This window comes from Apaloderma vittatum, unplaced genomic scaffold (assembly GCF_000703405.1).
Source record: "Apaloderma vittatum isolate BGI_N311 unplaced genomic scaffold, ASM70340v1 scaffold16005, whole genome shotgun sequence".
In the NCBI taxonomy this organism is placed as follows: domain Eukaryota; kingdom Metazoa; phylum Chordata; class Aves; order Trogoniformes; family Trogonidae; genus Apaloderma; species Apaloderma vittatum.
The window spans coordinates 8,136-27,145 of record NW_009717789.1 but is presented as its reverse complement, the minus strand read 5'-3'; the positions used below and the strand labels follow the sequence as shown (position 1 = coordinate 27,145).

The 19,010-nt window shown below is 38.2% G+C and overlaps 1 protein-coding gene and 1 non-coding gene across 2 annotated transcripts in view; one reads left to right on the top strand and one right to left on the bottom strand.

Moving 5' to 3' along the window:
• The window catches only part of TDP1 (tyrosyl-DNA phosphodiesterase 1), a 44,600-nt gene extending 25,839 nt beyond the window's left edge, over positions 1-18,761 (top strand). Inside the window, exons 14-15 of the mRNA XM_009870039.1 lie at positions 7,199-7,313; positions 18,688-18,761. Coding sequence (XP_009868341.1) covers positions 7,199-7,313; positions 18,688-18,761 — 189 coding nt within the window. The remainder of the gene's footprint in view (positions 1-7,198; positions 7,314-18,687) is intronic.
• TRNAL-AAG lies at positions 2,888-2,969 on the bottom strand. Its single transcript has one exon. It is a non-coding gene; the product is annotated as a tRNA-Leu (tRNA).
• Positions 18,762-19,010: the final 249 nt, after the last annotated feature.

Genomic DNA, 19,010 nt, shown 5'->3' with positions numbered 1-19,010 from the left:
ATAAGCAAGAGCGTTTCTACATACCTGTCCTTGGTAGTAACTATAAATGTCAAGTATTATCACTTCTAGTAGTGGATTCTGTCTGCAAAAACATGCTGTTAACTTCAGAATGTGTGGTGTCCTAGAAGAGATTGAGCGAAAAGTAAAATCGCTGAACAAAATTGCTTCTCTTTTAGCTCCAGCCAGGACACCTGAAAAATACAGTTTCTGTGCTTCTTTGTGATTTCTTTTTAAAGCTGAAAGTAAACACAACTTATATAATGAACGTCAAATGCAATAGCTAGGAACCACTATTTTCAAAATTTAACTTTCACTTGAGCGTCTAACATGGTTACAGAAGTGTAAGCAAGCTGCATTGGGAGGAGTAGAGTGGGGGTTTTAGGGAACTAAATGACCTTTCAGAAAGTGCAGAAACATACATATCAGGGAAGCCGTCATTACCAACAAGTGATTAAGTACTGCTGGAAACAAATTTAACTCTGGACGTCAAGAACTTGAATGGCTGATGTCTTTCATTGCAGTGTAAATTTATCCTTGTGATGCATGCATAATGCAATCTTATATCTGGAAACTAAAAATAGCTTAATGCAAACAAGGTGTTTCTTTCTTGAGAATTGCCAGTGATGGTTATAGAAGTAGAGTTCAGTGCAAACTGGCAAAACTGACCAAGAACTGGAGCTGGTTTGGAGACATATATATTGTAATTACTGTGCTAGTAGTGTCCACATTGGTTTAAGGCTTCCTCAGGCATATCTGAACATGCTGCTGTCATTACAGTGACGGCTTTCATTAATTATATACATTTGTAATGTTTTAGTAGACACCAGTGTTTTTGGCAAATATTTTCCTTTATGCAACTTGAGGAGTCAGCATTTTAAGAAGATGGTTCCCATGTATCTTCAAATGAGATTTAACATCTATAACTTAAGATAACTTACTCTAAGGCTATGTTTCAGTCTAATGATGCTCTCTAGTAGATTTTCTAGTGATAGGATCTCAAACTGTTAAAAATCATTTGTTTCAAAGGTGTCCTTAATCTTTAGAGATGAGAATTTTGTCTGTTGGGCCATCCTTTGTCATTGAAGTCTATGGGCATTTTTAACTACATTCAGTAAAAAAGGAGCCTTCAACAGGAATGAAAGTAGTTACTTCTTAGTGTAAATTAATCCAGTTTTGATACGGTGGGTCTAAATGACAAGTTACTCATACAAACCTGGCAAAGATCTTGATCTCAGTGAGTAGTTTTTGGCCAAGTTCAGATTTGCACAACAGATGCTGATGGTCTTGGGATTGTGGCAACTATTTTTGTTTGGTCGAGGCCTCTCTTGCTTAAACCTCTAACTGCTGCAGGCCTAGGCTCTCAGTGTAGGATGAATAATATATAGTGAAGCTCTGCTGCAACTCAAGAAAAAGTTAATGATGAGAGATGTTATGTAGTAGTTTATCCCTGAAGACTTCTTGACTTGGAGACTGTAGCATCCTCTGTGAGCATTACTTTTCTCTTCTTAAAGCATTCACAACATGCTCTGGTTGAGTTCCACAGCTTAATAATGTCACATGAAGCACAATGTTCTCAAAATTAGTTTAATTTGATGGTTTTCCCATCTCACACTGAAAGAGACTATAGCCGTGATCCCTAATTGTCTTTTCTGTACCACGCCTTCTATAGACCTTTATTGGTTTCTAGGCTGAAGAGTCCTTAGCCTTTTTAGTTTCTCCTAGGGTGGAGATTGTTTGGTCATTCTTAGTGCTTTTCTCTTTTTTTTTCTTCTTCTGTACCGTTTGGTAGGGTAGCGAGTGGAAGGACAAAAGTGCAGGAGATGCAAGTATAAATCTAGATGTTCTCAAGGTTCTTGCTCACTGAGTCTTTTTGACTTGCTGTATTTTTTACAAGGTGGTAGGTAATAGGCTAGCCTCTGATAGATTTTCAGAAAGTGAATGACAGTTGCTCGTCTAGAATTGACAGAAATATGAGAAACGTAATTCAAAAATATCACACTATCAAAAAGTTTAGTTTAATTTTGTTTAATAGCATGATTAAAATATATGCAATATTTAGACACTGTAAGTGTGACACTTTCTTTACAGCTCTCACAACTCTTATGTGATTTATATAAGGCACACAAATACGTGCTTCTATACTGGTGGCTGTATTAAGCCTACCAGTGTGCATAAGGTAGTCTAACCTTTGCGTTTGAGACCTCTTGGAAGACAGCATGATTGAAGCTCATCTAAAACTGGCAAGAATGTAACCTTCAATATTTTGGAAGAGAATACTTAGTTCTCTTCCTTGTAGTTTCCTGCACATTGATACTTAATTGTGAAGACTGGCAGTCACCTGTCAGCAGTGACATGATACGGTGGGTGTGGAAGCAAAGTGGGGAGAGGGGAGAGAGGCTGCAACTGTTTGTCCTGGGAAAGTGCCTGCAGAGACACCTGGTAACAAGGAGGCAGCCAGAGATGAGTATTAATGCTTGCCATAGGTACATGCAGTCATCTGATGAGCAGGCTGCGGTGCTTCGCTTGTGAATCTATTTAATGTATGTGCCCTGCAGTTAACAGCATAAAAAGTGCTTCTTTGATAACTTAGTCTGGTTGTTAACACTTTTGTTGTCTCACTGTAGTTTTAACATACTGTGTGGTGGAGTAATCTTAGGTGAAGAGAGTGGAGAACAGACTAATATTTTTAGAAACAGAAATTTCTAAAGTGTGTTTGCAACTAGAAGTGTATGGAACACAGACTAGATTAAGTGCTGTGAAAGGTACCTGGGCGTACCCAAGCCTCAACATACTCGGTACTCTCTGGAGGTTAAGACTGAAGAGTCCTAGACCCGTTCAGCGTAGAAATACGGTTGGAGATTATAGAGTGCAAGTGTTAAAACACTCCTGGCAGCGGTGGGATTCGAACCCACGCCTCCGAAGAGACTGGAGCCTTAATCCAGCGCCTTAGACCGCTCGGCCACACTACCCTGGTGGTCATTCATTGCACATGCTTCAGAGTCCTAACGCTAAGAACTCCGCCAGCTCTGTGGTTCGTGCCTTCTGTTTTCTGCCAAATACAAATTTTGGAGTGGATTGTTCCTCCCTTGCCATCTGTTCACTGCCAGTTTTCATCTGGTTTTTAAAATGCTTCCAGAACTTAGCTTTGAGGTTGGGTCTTGGCCTGGTGTGCTAATGCAAACTCTCAGAAATGTGTTGAATAGTTGTTCTCAACATAGCAGCAGCTGTCATCATTTACAATTTTAGTATTTAGGGAAAAATCATCTGATGCTGACATTAGATCACAAGCTTCTCTTGATTAAAAAAATCTTTTTAAAAAAAAAAAGATTGTGTCCTGTATTTGAACTGCATTTCTCTTTCTATCTCCATTTCTTTCTCACCTCCTACATCTTCACTCTCACTCATGTTAAGCTTGCTTTTTCAGTTGCTGGGGATTCCTTTCCAGAGGCTGAAATAAATTACATTTTTAACATGTGAAACATGTTGAGATGAGCCCATCTCCTAACAGCGTGGAGTTCTGGGAAGCATGATGCAGTAATTATTTTGTTCAAAAATTTTTGGATGTGTCTAATCGAAAGCTTTTTAAACATAGTTATTCCTCACAGCTTCCATTTCTGATAAGGTTCTAAGATAAACTGAGCTTGGCTTTTAAAATGGTTTTAAAAAAACCACATTAAATCTTCTAAAAGGTCTGTTGAAGAATATGATACTAGCCAGTCAGCTTCTAGAAATATAAACTCAGAGAAATATAGTAGTTGCTGTTAAACTGAGAACTTGCCCATGTTTGCTTACCTAGTGCTATCAGATGCTACAATTATATCTAGTTGTCACAGACAACTGGCAATAATATTTCAGAGTCTGAAATGCTATATTTGAGGGTGAATGCTCACTGGTAACCAGTAAAATATTCTTTTATAGTTGCCTCTGGGGGGATGGGTGTATGAGCTAAATCTCGATCAGAGATTCAGTCAATTATTTTTGTGTGTGTGTGTGCACTATCATCAGAACTGAACTGCTTGAATTTTTGCCGAACCATATGCATTCAGTCTTAGCTCAACTTAGACAACAACAAATTGATTAATCTCTTTCTAACATTAGCTTCCAAAGTAATGTAGTACCACTTTCTTCTTTTATTTCTCTAGTTCCACTTGAAGTCTTCTATCCTATGTGAAATAGTGGGAGTGGGGAAATAAATACGATGTAGGTAAACCAAGATTTTATATGTGGGCTTTAGGATATTAAATCTTGCTTTTAGTGTTCACAGAACAGCTAAAAGGTTTTCAAACTCCAGTGGTAAAGAGACCCAGAGACATGAATAAACGTGCCTCAATGTTGAGGAACGATTTCATTGTGTATCCTTCTGGCCAGAGAGGAGCATTGTCACTGTAAAGTTTATATGCATCCTTAATCCTTTACTGCCCAAACTAGTGAGCTTTTAAATCATTTTGCTGAAGAGTGGCCTTTTTTCCATGTACTGGCATGGGAAAGAATAGTCTCAGAATCATTCAGTGGAATAGACAGCTGTCTCCTGGAGGAGTTACTTCAGTAGTATTAAAATGCTGTAGTGCTCTTAGTGTTAATTCCCACTCAGATAGGGACAGCAATTCTTACCTCAATCTTGTCCGATGTTATTTTTATAGTCTTCAATCTCCCTTCTGTGTTTGGGGCAAAAAAGGCTGGAAAGCAGAATTTTAAAAGCTGCTCTACTTTTCCCATTTTCCCTCCCACTACCGACTTCTACAATGTATGGTGTGAAGGCAATAACAGAAGCCACAACAGCATCTGAAGTTTTATAAGTACAAAAAAAAAAAAAAGGCTTTCTCAACTGAAAAATGTGTCTCTAACATTTCAAAATGTATTGCCATGAGCAGCAGTTAAAGAAGGAAATGTAACTGCAGAGGAAAGAATTCTGAAATAATAGATTATGGCTGAGGGAGAATTTACAAGACAGGCAGATTTTTTTATTATTTTTTTTTTAGGCAAAGTCCTGCTGGTTTGTTTTTTGGAAATGGCAATGGGAGCTGTCAAAGTCCAGGAAATGCTCAAAACAGACAAAATGTGTGGCTTATTTCAATTTTTGTGTGATCTTCTGTGTGAAGATAGACACATGAGAGTTATTTTTAAAAGCATCTGAGTATCCTCAGAGAGCCTTGTTAAAGAATGTATTCCATAACCTAGATTCTTACTCTGGGGTGTTTTGAGGAAAATCTTTTCTTAGATTAGCATTCCCTGAATGTAAGATCTCTACAGGTTAAATTCTTGCAGACAAATAAAACAACTTTGGGATCAACCAGTGGAGGCCAGCAGGGTTGGAGGACAACATCAGAGAAGAAATTAATCTCTTGGAGGCGTGGAAAATATGACTACTGACTACTGAGGAAGAACAAGGAAGAGGAACACAAAAATGTAGAACAAGGGAAGGAAGCAAAATGCCTGAAAAGAAACGCACTAAAGAAGTCACAGAGCCTAGTGGGTAGAAGAAATGAAGCAGAAATAAAAACATTATTGGGTTGGAAAAAAAAACAGATACCAAGAAAGAAAATTAAATTTAAAATGTCCTGCATGTGGTCCTTTTTTCTTTCATGCTACATGAAAAGCACCCTCTGCTATGAACTTCAGAGTGGAATGCGTGTGGCACAGTCCTCGATATTTGAATTAAACTGAGATTATTATGTATGTATGTAGAGACTTAAGTAGGTGGTGTTCTTTCTAATGTGCTTTGGTACCAATGGTTATACAAGTGTCAGTCTCGGATGGTGCCAGCGAACAGCCGTGTAACTTCAGTGCCGTTGGTCAGGCACGCATATGAAGTTCATTGTGGAATAAGAACCAGCTCGTGATACAGCAGAGAAGCCTTCTCTGCCCATTCCACATCTCTCTCAGAGCTGCATGTAGAATACAAGAGAAAAACTCACAGGCACTTGGCATAATCAAGACTTGTACAAGCCATTTTAGTTTGCGGTTTAAGTGTTACCTTATGATTAGTATTTAGGGCTGCACGCTACCCAGATATAAGGAAGAAATTTTTGTATGACAAGGATGGTGAAACACTGGAACAGGTTGCCCAAGGAGGTGGCAGATGCTCTGAAACATTCAAGGTCAAGTTGGATGGGGCTCCGAGCAACCCAGTTTAGTTGAAGATGTCCCTGCTTATTGCAGGGGGCTTGGACTAGATGACCTTTAAAAGGTCCCTTCTAACCCAAACTATACTATAATTTTGGAAAGAACAATACAATTGTTCGGTAATGTCTTAGAAATAAATAATAAAAGCTTGATAGCCTTTAAACTTTCAGTCTATTCTAATAAAATTATACTCCATTGACAATAGACTGTTGGAAATCTCAGTATTAGGGATTTAGCTTTTGTATAACTCATTACAACTGATGATTGGGATCCAGTTTCTCTGGAGAGGTGACTAAACAATTTCATCTGCCAAAGTTACTTGATTTGCTTTAAATCTATGTGCCCTTGTATTTTATTGCATTATAGCTTCTTTTTTTTTTTCTGTAGTCCTTAACCTTGTTTTCAGTCCACTGTCATTGTAAGATGGCTATAGTCTTTGAAACTCCTATGCAAGCAGTTTCAAATCTTCATTTAATTTTTTAGCCTACATGGATGGTGTTATCCAAGATAGCTGAAAAGCACAGGTTTGTAGGTTTGTTTCTGTATCGCAAGTTGAATTTTAATTCAGTTAATGAAACACACTGAATATTTAACTAAACAGCAAATTGAAAAATTTTAAAGGTTTTCCCCTCAGGTAAATATTAAACACCAAAGATGTTAACATTTTATTTAATAATTAAAATTTTATTCCAATGTCTTTAAGCACTTATGCATCTGCAACATCTTGTTGTATTGATATATGTTGCCCATATAATACTAGCAAAGATCGTGGGCAGTTTGGATAGAATTGCTCACACAAGCATGTTTACCTAGTGAACATGGAAATAGATTGGTATATACGTAAGGGATGGAGAAGGCAGAGTATTATCAGTTGTAAGCCACCTGTGGGGCCAAGTCAGTGAACATAAAGAGCCAGAAATAGTAGTGATAAGAGAAGCTGATTCTTAAGACTGGAAGGAAGCAAAACATTTTATTAAAGTACCTCTCACTAAGAAAGAATCTGTTGTGTATTTGGCTTGTCTTTTTCCCCTAGAACTAATAAGTCTTTCTTCCGTGTGTTTCCCTTCCCTCACAGGGACTGGACAAAGGTTACTTTCATGTGAGAGGGAAAATGCTTTCGGAAAGTAATGATTCAGCAACGTATTTTCCTGTACCTTTTGATCTGCCACCAGAACAGTATGGAAGCAAAGGTAAGGCGTGACTTCAGAAGAAAAGCAGGTGTAATACATATGAAACAAATTAATCTGAGTAACTCTGAGACATTTGAACACTGCTGTGTTCCAAAGCTTTATTTTAGCATTTTTGTGGCATGGCTCTATTTGAGATTATGTAAGTCTCACATTCTGTTTGTGACTTCAGAGAAAGCAATTTATAGAGTCCTTTGGTTCTAATTTTTTCTTTATTGTTGTTTCCGGTTTGAATCAACAACCTAAATATTCATTCTTGGGATTCTTATATGCATTAGGAAAATAGATAACTCTTTGTGGAACTGAAATGTTTTTCTGCAGAACTAATGGGGAAAGGAGTGTTGAAAAAGGAACGTTTGGGAGAGCAGGTGTGAGGAAAAAGCAATCCTCTAGAAGTGGAGTGTGTAAGAAATACTATAGAGCATATGTGAAAGAATTGCTGCAAATAAGAAGGAAGAGTTGCTTTTGGTCCATTCTATATTTCTTAGTTTCAGACTTTGTCTGTGCTTGAATTCTCCTTGGAGGCATGGGGGGGACTATATTTCATAATACTTGAAGAGATTTACAAAATATCAACTTTCTCAGCTTTCTGAGGCTCTGTCTAGAACATGCAAATTGGGAAAGCGATAAGTAGGTGCTGCTATGGGGTGATGATGGCTTGCAAACCTAAAAATACATTGATAGTGATGTTAATACACCACTGCAATATTTGAGAAGAGTAAAACCTTTTATTTTTGTCCTTGAATCTAATGCAGAAAGATTGTAACTAGCTTAGTTTTTTGAAAAGCTGTGATCTCAAAAATCATCATCTACAGAAGAACTTGAAATAATAGAGAATAACAAAGAGTTCCCAAAACATAGTCTTTATTGCAACTCAGATCTTTCTGTAGGTTTTTGAACTAACAAATGCTGTGGTGAGAAAGTGTGTTTAAAAGCAGAGAAGTAAATAGGCTTATAGAGTCTTACATCATAAATACAAATAAAGACACATCATTTCAGGGTTACTGAAGTCCTCCAGCAGGATCGGAGCCTCTGAGCATGCTTTGGCAGCATCCTCTTGATTGGGCAGCCATTAGTAAACACCAACCATGAGGTTTCCTTTATTAGCTTGACCTCTGATTTGTCGCCCATAAGCTATCACCTGCTCATTGCTGTTTTTCAAATAGAGCTCTGTGCAGTCAATCCACTTTTTATCACATAGAGAGCAAGCACATCCCCCCACACTTTCTTCCTTGCCTGTCCTTTCTGATCAGTTTCTAGCCATCGGTTGCAGTACTCCAGTCGTATGATTCGTCCCACCAAGTTTCAGTGATGTCAGTTAGAGCATAGCTTTCTAGCTGCACAGTGGCTTCCAGCTCCTGCTGGTTGACCATGCCGTGTGCACTGGTACAGAGGCACTTCAGCTGGGCTGTTGACTGTGTCACCTTTTCAGAGGAACAAGCCCTGATTCCTTTGCAGCATTCACAGGTGTGTCCCTGTTAGTTCCTAATGCATTGGCATTCCCTTTCCACCACTGAGGCTGGATTAAAACCCTACTTCCAAGTCTGGCAAGCTTGTTGGCACAGAGGCTCTTGCCCCACTTGGTCAGTTGAATCCCATCAGCTCTCAACAAACCTTGCTTCTTACAGGTACGTCCATGATCATAGAAGCCAAAACTTTTGAGTATGGCTCGAGCTACACAGCCAGGCATTCACCTGTTCAATGTGCTGCATGTTATTTTTGTAACTTTCAAAGATGACTTTTCTGCTTTAAGAGCTTACCAATTACCCGAAAAAATTCTTAAATGATATTTCTGTACTCCCAGAGGAAAAATGCTGACTCAATGCAGAGATGATAATACAATCTGCTGTACCCTTTTATTTAGTGTAGAATGCACTGTCCATTTAAGTGCCGTTAGTGTTGTTTCGGATGGTGGCAGGAGTTGTACCTGGGTTACTAGCTAACAAAAGGGGAAGAATATACTGCAAAAAGGCTTGTGCTCTGGCACACATATGCAGTGCCTGCTTGTTAACCAATGTTCAAACTGATGTTTTTTAGGAGGTTTTTCTAAAAGGAAAGCTTATATCTGTAGGGAACTTGTTTGTAGTTCAGCTTTTGGGTCTCAGCCTTCTCCCGTGATATGAACAGATACCAGAATTCAAGTTGTTTAGGCTTTCACAATGAAAGCAAAGTGCCTGTGCCTTTTCACATCTCTTCTTTGAATGTTCTGTTTCAGTTCCTCAGCCTCCTGGTGGAAAAGATGTTTAAAGAATTCCTATGTTATGAGACAGACTCATAAAATAATCTGTCCTTAACAATACAGTTATCAACTCGCAAAATCTCTAGAGAGTGATATAAATAGATTTTTCTCAGTGAAGTCTTGAGAAGCAGAAATGCAAGTAATTACAGTTTCCCTAAAGAAACCATATTGATTGATCCCTATAATTGAAGGAGAAAAGGCTCTGGGGGATTTTCCATGAACTCAGATTCTCTAACCATGGGAAAACAAAGTACACATCACTTCCATATATTTAGAAAAATCCTATCAGGAGCAGGAGGGAGGAGAAAAGGGAGGAATAATGAACAGATGGTCAGAAGCAGAGCCATACATTTGGCATGCAATGTTGTAAGTAGAAGTAGAAGGTATGCCAAAATACATTGGTTGTTTTCCTGTACTTGTGCAAATTTGGATCTTAGATCAGACATACTTAAGGTTACAGAATTATATTATTATATAACGTAATAAAATGAAAGAAAAACAGTTCCTTAATTTGTAGAAATACTTCAGTTGGATTCATTCTGTCCCAGTGGCTTTCTGTCATATTAATTGGTGTTTATCAGACAATACTTTATTTGGTGTTTATCAGAATGGACTGCCCAGGGAAGTGGTGGAGTTACCATCCCTGGAGGTGTTTATGGAGAGGCTGGATGTGGCACTTAGTGCCGTGGTCTGGCCGATGTGATGGTGTTGGGTCATAGGCTGGACTTGATGATCTCGGAGGTCTTTTCCAGCCTCAATAATTCTGTGATTCTGTGACTGAAATTCCAGCATGAAAACTGTTACAGTGAAGTAAATGCATCTCAAGACATAAAATGATATCAATATGACATCAATAAATAATGTAAATAATCTGTCTAGTTTCAGCCATAATAGTTCATGAGGTTGATCCCTGAGGGACACCACTTGTCACTGGTCTCCTCTTGGACATTGAGCCATTGACCGCAACTCTTTGAGTGCAATCTTCCAGCCAGTTCCTTATCCATGGAGCGGTCCATCTGTCAAATCCATGTCTTTCCAACTTGGAGACCAGGATGTTGTGTGGGACGGTGTCGAAGGCCTTGCACAAGTCCAGGTGGATGACATTAGTTGCTCTTCCCTTGTCAATTGATTCTGTTACTCCATCAAAAAGCCACCAGATTTGTCAGGCAGGATTTTCCCTTGGTGAAGCCGTGTTGGTTGCCACCAATCACCTCCACATTTTCCATGTGCCATAGCAGAGCCTTCAGAAGGATCTGCTCCATGATCTTGCCAGGCACAGAGGTGAGACTGACTGGCCTGTAGTTGCCTGGGTCTTCCTGTTTTCCCTTTTTGAAAGTGGGGGTGATGTTTCCCCTCCTGACATTCTTGCTGACCTTCCTCTTTTTCGGAATGCATTGCTCCGGGGCACAGAGGAGGTGCTCCTTGAATACGTTGAATACGGAGCAGATTTCTTGGGCTCCTGTCCCCTTCAGGGCTTCATTGCATGGTACTGCGCTAAGCAGATACCTGAAGAGGTCAGAGTCTGCTCTCTAAGTCCAGGATGGCGAGCTTGCTGGGCACTCTCCTTGTTGCCCTGAGGATCTTGAATTCTAGCATTTCATGCTATTGTAGTAAGCTGCAGTATTTAGGGCTATTTCATCTGCTTTTTCTCTTAGTGAGGTGTATTTAACTTTCTAGATACATTTAAGTGTATTGTTTAGGCAGTGATTTCTGCTAAATTGTCTGTTTTCTGCTTTTTTAGAGAGGCCTCAGCAGGTGAAACGTTTTCAAGACATTTTAATGAATTATTATTCTGCCAGATTTCAGATTTATTAATCTCATGCACTTGTTACAGAACTCTCTTACAGCACCACTGGGAAGGGGATGAGCTAAAAATATATTTATCAGCAGTTCTTTGAGTTGTGACTGGGTTACAAGGCAGGAATCTACGTAAAGCTTTTTCTGAGCTCTTAGTGCAAAGTGCTCTGGAACTGCTTAAACCCTCTGGAAAAGAACCCCATAAAGTAGGGGAGTAAGGAATTTCTGATAAACAAGTTATTTCTCATTCAGTTTTCTCTTTAGTGTATGCATTTAAATCAAAGAAAGAAACTGACTGTTCAGTTGACTGGTAGTATGTAGAAAATATATATATATATATACACACACACAAGAAAATAAGACAAGTTCCAGCTCAGTTCAGATTAGTTTAGAGTGAAACCACATATTACTCTCTATATATGCCAGTTATATGAATTGCATTAGTCTTGGGTTATTTTGCTCCTTACTGAAGATTTCTTTCCCGAGCCATTATAACAATTTGTAAAAATGTATTAAAATGTATTTCATAATTTTCCAGTGGGAAAATCTGTGTTACCCTTGGTAACTTGGGGGTTAAAGCTGTAAAATCTTGTGCTGTGAGAGGCTGGAAGAATGGTCAGCAAATTAGATGGAAATTTGCTTCAATGCAAGTTGAAGCATTGTGGAGAACTGAACAGTCCACTTAACAATTCATGCGTTTTCTGACTGAAGATTTCAACCTGACAGCTGTGATTTCCTTTTCTTAAGGATGCACAAATGATCTTTAACATGTCTCACAGGAAATGCTCTGTCCCTTACGAAGGGCCCTGCTTACTGTTCGATATTCCATTGCCATGTTGGTGTGGAGGAGCAAATTGACGTTTTCCTTGTAACTTCAGATATTCAGTGCTTGATATTTTGTCTAGTTTTCAATGAGTGGGAATTGGGAGTATGGTGAAATTACATTTGGTAAATATCTCTAGTGATTTCAGGAAGCTAGTAACACTCCACCTCATTTATTACACAGAAACTGCTCTTGTGTTCGATAAAAAAATTCATTACGTATTTGCCTCTAGCCATGGTGGTTTTAGTTATTTGTGTTTATCCTATTATTTAAAGAGTGGAGATAATTTTTGTTTATCCTGCTTTGTGCCAGTGGCAGAGTGCCTAAAGGAGGGGTCAGTGTTGTGTCCAGCTAAGTTAGAGGAATCCTTTATTACTCTGAGCTCCCTTACTGGGATCTGCTGTATCCTCAGGAGGTCAGATAAGTTCTGGGAAAATGTCACTGTACTTGGTTTCTACCTTTCTCCCACGTTTGTTTTTTATCCAAAGTTCTAGAATTTTCCACTTTCTGTGTCAAGTAATTAAGAAATTAAGAAAGAAAATTTCTGAGGAAGTCATTCACATTTTTCAGTTACCCTCTTTTTTCTAATTAATGTTGCATAGCTACATGAAACCTATGTACTTTCTAGAGTTTGAAATAACTCAACTGGCAGCATCATATATGAATTTTTAGAGAACTTTAAATCCTCTCAGTATGTTTAATTTGGTGCAAACTCTTAAGAGAATGCGCTTTCTTCTGAGAAGTTGGTAACTAAAAGCTAGTCTAGTGATACTAATATATTGAATAGGAAATATTTCACTTACTTACCACTCACAGCAATGGTAAATGTAAATCTGAGTATGTTTAGGAGCTCAGTTTTCAATTTTTTCAAGCAAGTTTTACATTGTCATTGTAGTTCACATACTGGAGCGGGTGGTGGGGAGCAGGGGTTGGAACCAATCTCAGTCTGTGTTGGCATCCATTTCCTTCCTAGGTGGAACCTAAAGCATTACTAGTGACTGGCAAAGCTGAATTTGAGATTGAAGCTCTCTAAGACAGCTTGACACCAGACTTTCTCAGATGACCTCCCAGAGTCCAGTGCAACATTTGAGTACATGGCAAAACCTTTTTCTTGAAATTTTTACAGTAACCGTGAAGAAATTACACTTTGTATGAGAGGAAACTTGAGTTAGAGAGTTACCATTTATTCTGACCACTTCTATGTATTGTTTTGGTAGGATTACGAACTTGAAGACTGGGAGCAGCCACTAGATTGTCTGATCTGATTTACCACACGTTACTAGCCAATTTATCTGAGCACAAAGCTTGTGTTTGGCTAAGAGGGATCTTCCAGCATATACTTCAGATCATTAGTTGAGCGCATCATCATGAGGTGGCAAATTCACCAGATGGTCAATATTTTGCTTCAATAGTTGGTCAAGCTGAGAGTTTTAAAAAGCACTACTTTATTTTGGTTATTTTTTTTCAGGATAGGTGTATGATGCCCAGTCAAGTTGTTGAATTTATATGTGATTTGATCCATCTTGTACAGGGTGCAAGATTTGTAATTGAAATGTATAAATATGTAATCCAAACAGATTAGAGTTAAGGCTGCACAGAGAACTTTTACTCGGGTGTTTTTCCTTTAGTCTATTTCTTCCCAGCTTTACCAGCATAAACCAGTTTTACTATGCATGATACACATAGCTTGCATCTTTCTCTTGCTGTAAGGAATAACGTGCACATTTTATATCTGACAGTTTTAAAATAAAGATTAAGATCATTCCTACTCTGAAGTGACAGAGGACCTCATTAATTTTTAGGAGGTAACATTTGTTGTGTGCAACATGTAATTACTAACCCTGAAAACTGCTCTTCTGAGCAATTGTAGTTGTTCACCTCCAATAGTCAGCTGAACAGCAGAAGGCCATTTGTGGGCAGCAGATGCATCTTCAGGGCAAAAATTTAAAAGAACAAAATTGTCTAGTAGCTGGTAATGCTACTTAATATCTTGACAGTAAACTATATAGAAAGAACAATCTCCTGAACTCCTCTATTCTTAAACAACAGATTCAGGCTGTTTTAACAAAAAAGACTATGACAGAGCTGAATGTATTGACAATGCTAAGATCAAAAAAACCTATAGAACAACAATGTAATTTGAGAGTTCCTTGGAAAGAAAACAGAAGATTTCTCTAGGTGATCCTGCTCTGGCAGGAGGGTTGGACTAGATGATCTTTCGAGGTCCCTTCCAGCCCCTGACATTCTGTGATTCTGTGAAGATTTGGGTCTGGTATTTAGGAAACATGCACACAGGAACCAATCTTATTTAGCAAGATATCTTTGTAAATAAAATTTCTTTTTGCCCTTGATGATATTAAGATTTTTATTTTCCTCTAGAATATTTTCGATAAATACTGCTATTTTGATGTATAAAATTATCTCCTCATTGAGCTCCATTGTCACATCTCAGTTGCAATATTGCTATTAACTCTCTTACCAAAACAAGTTGACCTAATCCACTTGTGAAAGCCTGGCATTTCAGTTAGAGTACCTGAGGACTGATTTCCCCCTTCCAGTGGTTTCACCCTCTTGAGAAGTTTCTTCTAGCAGACTTACATCACACAGAAGGGTACAGCCCCAATGTTTTTTTTTGTACCTTTGCGTGGGAAAAGGTACAAGCTGCTTGCTGTAGTTGAAGAATATTACATAATTTGTGATTTAAATATTACATAGTTTACTGAGGAAATCATCTGCTATCTGTGAGAAACTTGAAATTTTAATACATAAGTACATCAAGGAAGGTTTTTAGAGTGACTTGGGAAAGGACTCAGAAAAGTGCAAAGGACTTCTTTTTTGTCATCACATCAGCACTTTAAGAAACAAGGCAAGTGCTACTTTCAAACCACAATATTTGCGTTTGTTTTCTTTTGTTTTTTTTTTGTACCAACGAGTCTTCAGGATTTATTATCTTGTTTGTGAATATTATTACAGATCCCACTATACCCCATCTGCCTTTCCCCTTTCTTGAGATCTTTGAGGTATGATTTGTGCATTGAGAGGAACAAGTTGAGTTCCTTTTAAAATGCCATGCTTATCCAAAGGGAGGGGAGAAAAGAGACTGAAGTGTGCACCTTCTGCAAATGCTGAAAGGGAGAACTTCACAGCCTCATGCAGTAGGGAGTAAATTTGCCACGTTAGAATGTATATGTAAAATGACTTGAAGAACTCTGGTTATTTGTGAACATTTATTAACATCGAAGGTACATTCTTCAGTTGGAAGACTCATGAAATATTGTGAAAGATGATGTAAGAATCCTGTCTCTGCGTTTAGAAATCTTCCAGGAATAGCTTTTGTCCAGATCTCCACTCACAGTGCAAAAGACACTTGTGTTTTAAACTGTAGGAAGAGGATCACAAAGATGCCTTAATTGTATTTTATACTATTCAATTGCATGTTCCGGTAATTCACAGATTTTTCTGAGTTTGGCTGTACGTAGTGTTCTGCCATCTGTCATACTTACGAGAACATGAAGTTTTGAGACATATTGGTTTTGATCTACACAATATACTGCATTTGTAAAATACTGTTGTTAAAATTTGCAAAACAACTCTGTTGTACCATTATCAGCTCATGATTCCATGTTCTGTAACATGGTCTCAAAATATGGGGAATTCTTTGAGTGATTAATGAGGTGTGCTTGAAAAACCTTGTTTCGTTCTCCAAGGCATCTCTATCTTTAAATGAAACGTGATAGTCTATTCAGTTGTGAGAGAATCTTCAAAAGTCTGCCAGAGTGTCACTGAAGTAGCGCTTTGGCTGAGATTTCAGATAATCTTAAAATAGCAGCAGGGTAGGAATGGCCCCGTTCAGTTTGCCATGTGCCAACTGGAGTGCTAGAGTTCTGGTGCTGTGAAGTGAGGCAAGAAGGAAGCAGTGGTACTGGGTCACTAAATAACACTAGTTCCAAGAAGCTGCAGTTGAGACAAAGATTAGGGTATTGGAAATGAAGAACTGAATTTCAAAGATGTGGATGGTAGGTACATTGAGCACACTTAAAAAGTCTATATAGTGGGGCTATAAATAGGTAACAGTTAACTTCCCCACTCCCCCCGCTCCGCCCTGAGAAGATCAAGGATTTAACTTTCAAATTTTGGCATTCATTCTAGTGTGCAGCACTAAGCAGCTACAGTCATACAGTATTTGTACACCGTGATTGTTTTTCTCTTGCTGCTGTAAAGTAACAAATAATTTTTAATTGGATCTGACATTTTAAAAATACTGAATTATAATTTGTTTCAGCAATGGTTTTACATCAGGCTTATTAAAATAGTTTCAGGTGTATAAAACCAACAGTATGCCATTAATAGAACAAAGTTCCGAGTATGTTATGAGCTGCCTTAGAAAAATTTGATTAAGATAGCCAAAATAAAAAATAACTGAATTGGGCATTGAAGCCTCTCAGAGTGCTTTAAGGAGTGACTGAAGTTATTTCTGGATATCTAAGTCTTCCTCTGCTTGTATGTTTTGCTAAATTAAACAGAGTAGCTGCAGATGGCAGCAAAGATGGAGAAGGTTCAAGCTGCATAATGGACTCCAAGTGACGGATTCCAGTGCTTGAGTGGGACTGGGTGTATTTTGATGTCATAAACAGAGGTCAATGATCAAATGAGAATGTATGTTTGAAATCCTCAGTGGAAAAAGTTCCAACATTTGTTTTATTCTCTACCCATTCTTACAGCTATTAGTATTAACTGTGTGGTAATGTATTCACCTAAAATACAGAAGGTACTCATGGCTCTGAAGCAGGAGGCTAAGAAAAGAGGCTTAGGGAAATAATAATGGTGCCATGTTTTGTTTCATGTTTTTTTAAGAGATTACTCGAAGTCTAGATATCCTACAGTTTAACCCAGAAACCTAGTGACCTTTTTTGGCAGGGCACTGTGAGATAAGCACTATAGTTTCTTCCAGTTTCCAATGCCTTTTACCTTTTTTGTTCTTGGAAATCACTTATCTACTGTAACCAAAAGCTACCCAGCTACTTCTTCCACCTAGAACCTATATCTTGATTTCAAATCAGGGGAAGATGTGGTTGTTTGCTTTTATTGTCCTCTTATAATACCATGTGAAAGTTGGCATTTGTTGCACAGGCTGTTCTTCCTCTAGTGATCACATTCCCGTGACTTGTAACATCCCTGTCAGTCTTCAAAAACTCTTAGCATAAAGTCAAGAAGATTCAATTTTATTTGTAACTTGAAGTAGTTTCCTATTACCCTCTTACTGCTGTCAACAGACACTTTTGTAAAACATCTGCATAGCTGGGATGTTTCACTGCAACATAATGAACTACAGTACTAGAATTAAACACACTGTAGTAGCAAGTAATAACAAATACTTGGTAGAAGTACTCTCCCTGTTTAAGTAGCGAGGTTCTTGTCACCATGTGTCATTCTGTGATTTATACATCCCTTCGTTACTGCTTCTGTCACTTCCTTACTCTCCTCTTGCTACAGTAATTCTCACTTCGTTTATTGTGAGAGCTGGCATTGGATCCTGTAAACATAAAATTGGACAACAGTAATCAGAACAGCTTATCTAAAATTTTAGTTGACAAGCGTGCAGAAAATCTTCTTTAGCAAGTCTACATAGCATATCATGTAGATGAGTAGCTTGGTTTTGATAAATGAACTACTCCCGTCATCCTCAGTCCAATTCAGTTTAATCTATGCATTGTACAGATTAATGTCACTGTCTTCCTTCAGGGGCTCATTCTGTAGATGGAGAAAAGAAGCAGACTAGATTTATATAAACTTCTTACTTGATCTAAATCACTGGAAGGATTGAAGGAATTGTCTCTGTATTTCAGTAGGAGTAGCCTGAGAAGAGTAGAATAATAGCTTGGCTTCACAGACCAGCTGTTTTTCTGGCACACGCATGTGGTAGGAGGAAGAGCCTTGAGCAGGTTGCAGAGCTAACTTTACCTTTTCTGCTTCTGTGTTCTGAGAAGGGGAGGGAGGGAACTGCCTGCTGCAAACCTCTTGCTTGTCTGAAGATGTAATGTTTGAAGTGAGGTGTGTACTTGGAACATTTCAGAATTCAGGCAGCATCGTTCTTAGATATTAATTCTTACTGTTCGTGTGACAAACACTGACTCGTTACAGCACTTACTTATAATGCCATTGGATTAAGAGATACCCAGCACAAAACTTGCTGCCCCTGGACCAAACCAAATTTGGCTGCATTACTTGTATACTGTCTGAAATACAATTCTTTTACAGCTTGTGAGGAGTACATTGGGTTATGACAATGATGTCTGAAATAATATTTGGAGGGAAAGCAAAGCATTTTCAAAATTCTAAATCTTACCATTTTAAAAAATAGCTGAATAAAAATATGCAGTAAACTGAAATTACCTGCGGAGTTATGTAAAAATCAGTGGGAATTTTGACCTTCCTCAAAAGGGAAGGGATGAAGAGTATCAAAATTTTTCATATTATAACTGAATTTGCCATGAGGATGTGTTTGTTTTGGTTTGCAGATCAACCATGGATTTGGAATATTCCTTACACTGATGCCCCTGATACACATGGAAATATGTGGGTTCCATCGTGAATATTTCCAGTATTCTGTGACGTTTCACCAACTGACCCTGAGCCTGCCATGCTACTTGCAAGACTACTTATTTCTGGTTTTTAAGCTATCCTGTCTGTTGTAATAGCTAACTTGTAGTTGAAAGAAACATTAAAATGTTGATAACGGGGAGATTCCTGGAGAATCTATAACCATATTATTATAAGTGAACCTGCATTTTTTAATATCTTTTTGTATCCTTTTCCTTACTGTCATTTCTAGTATGCTTTT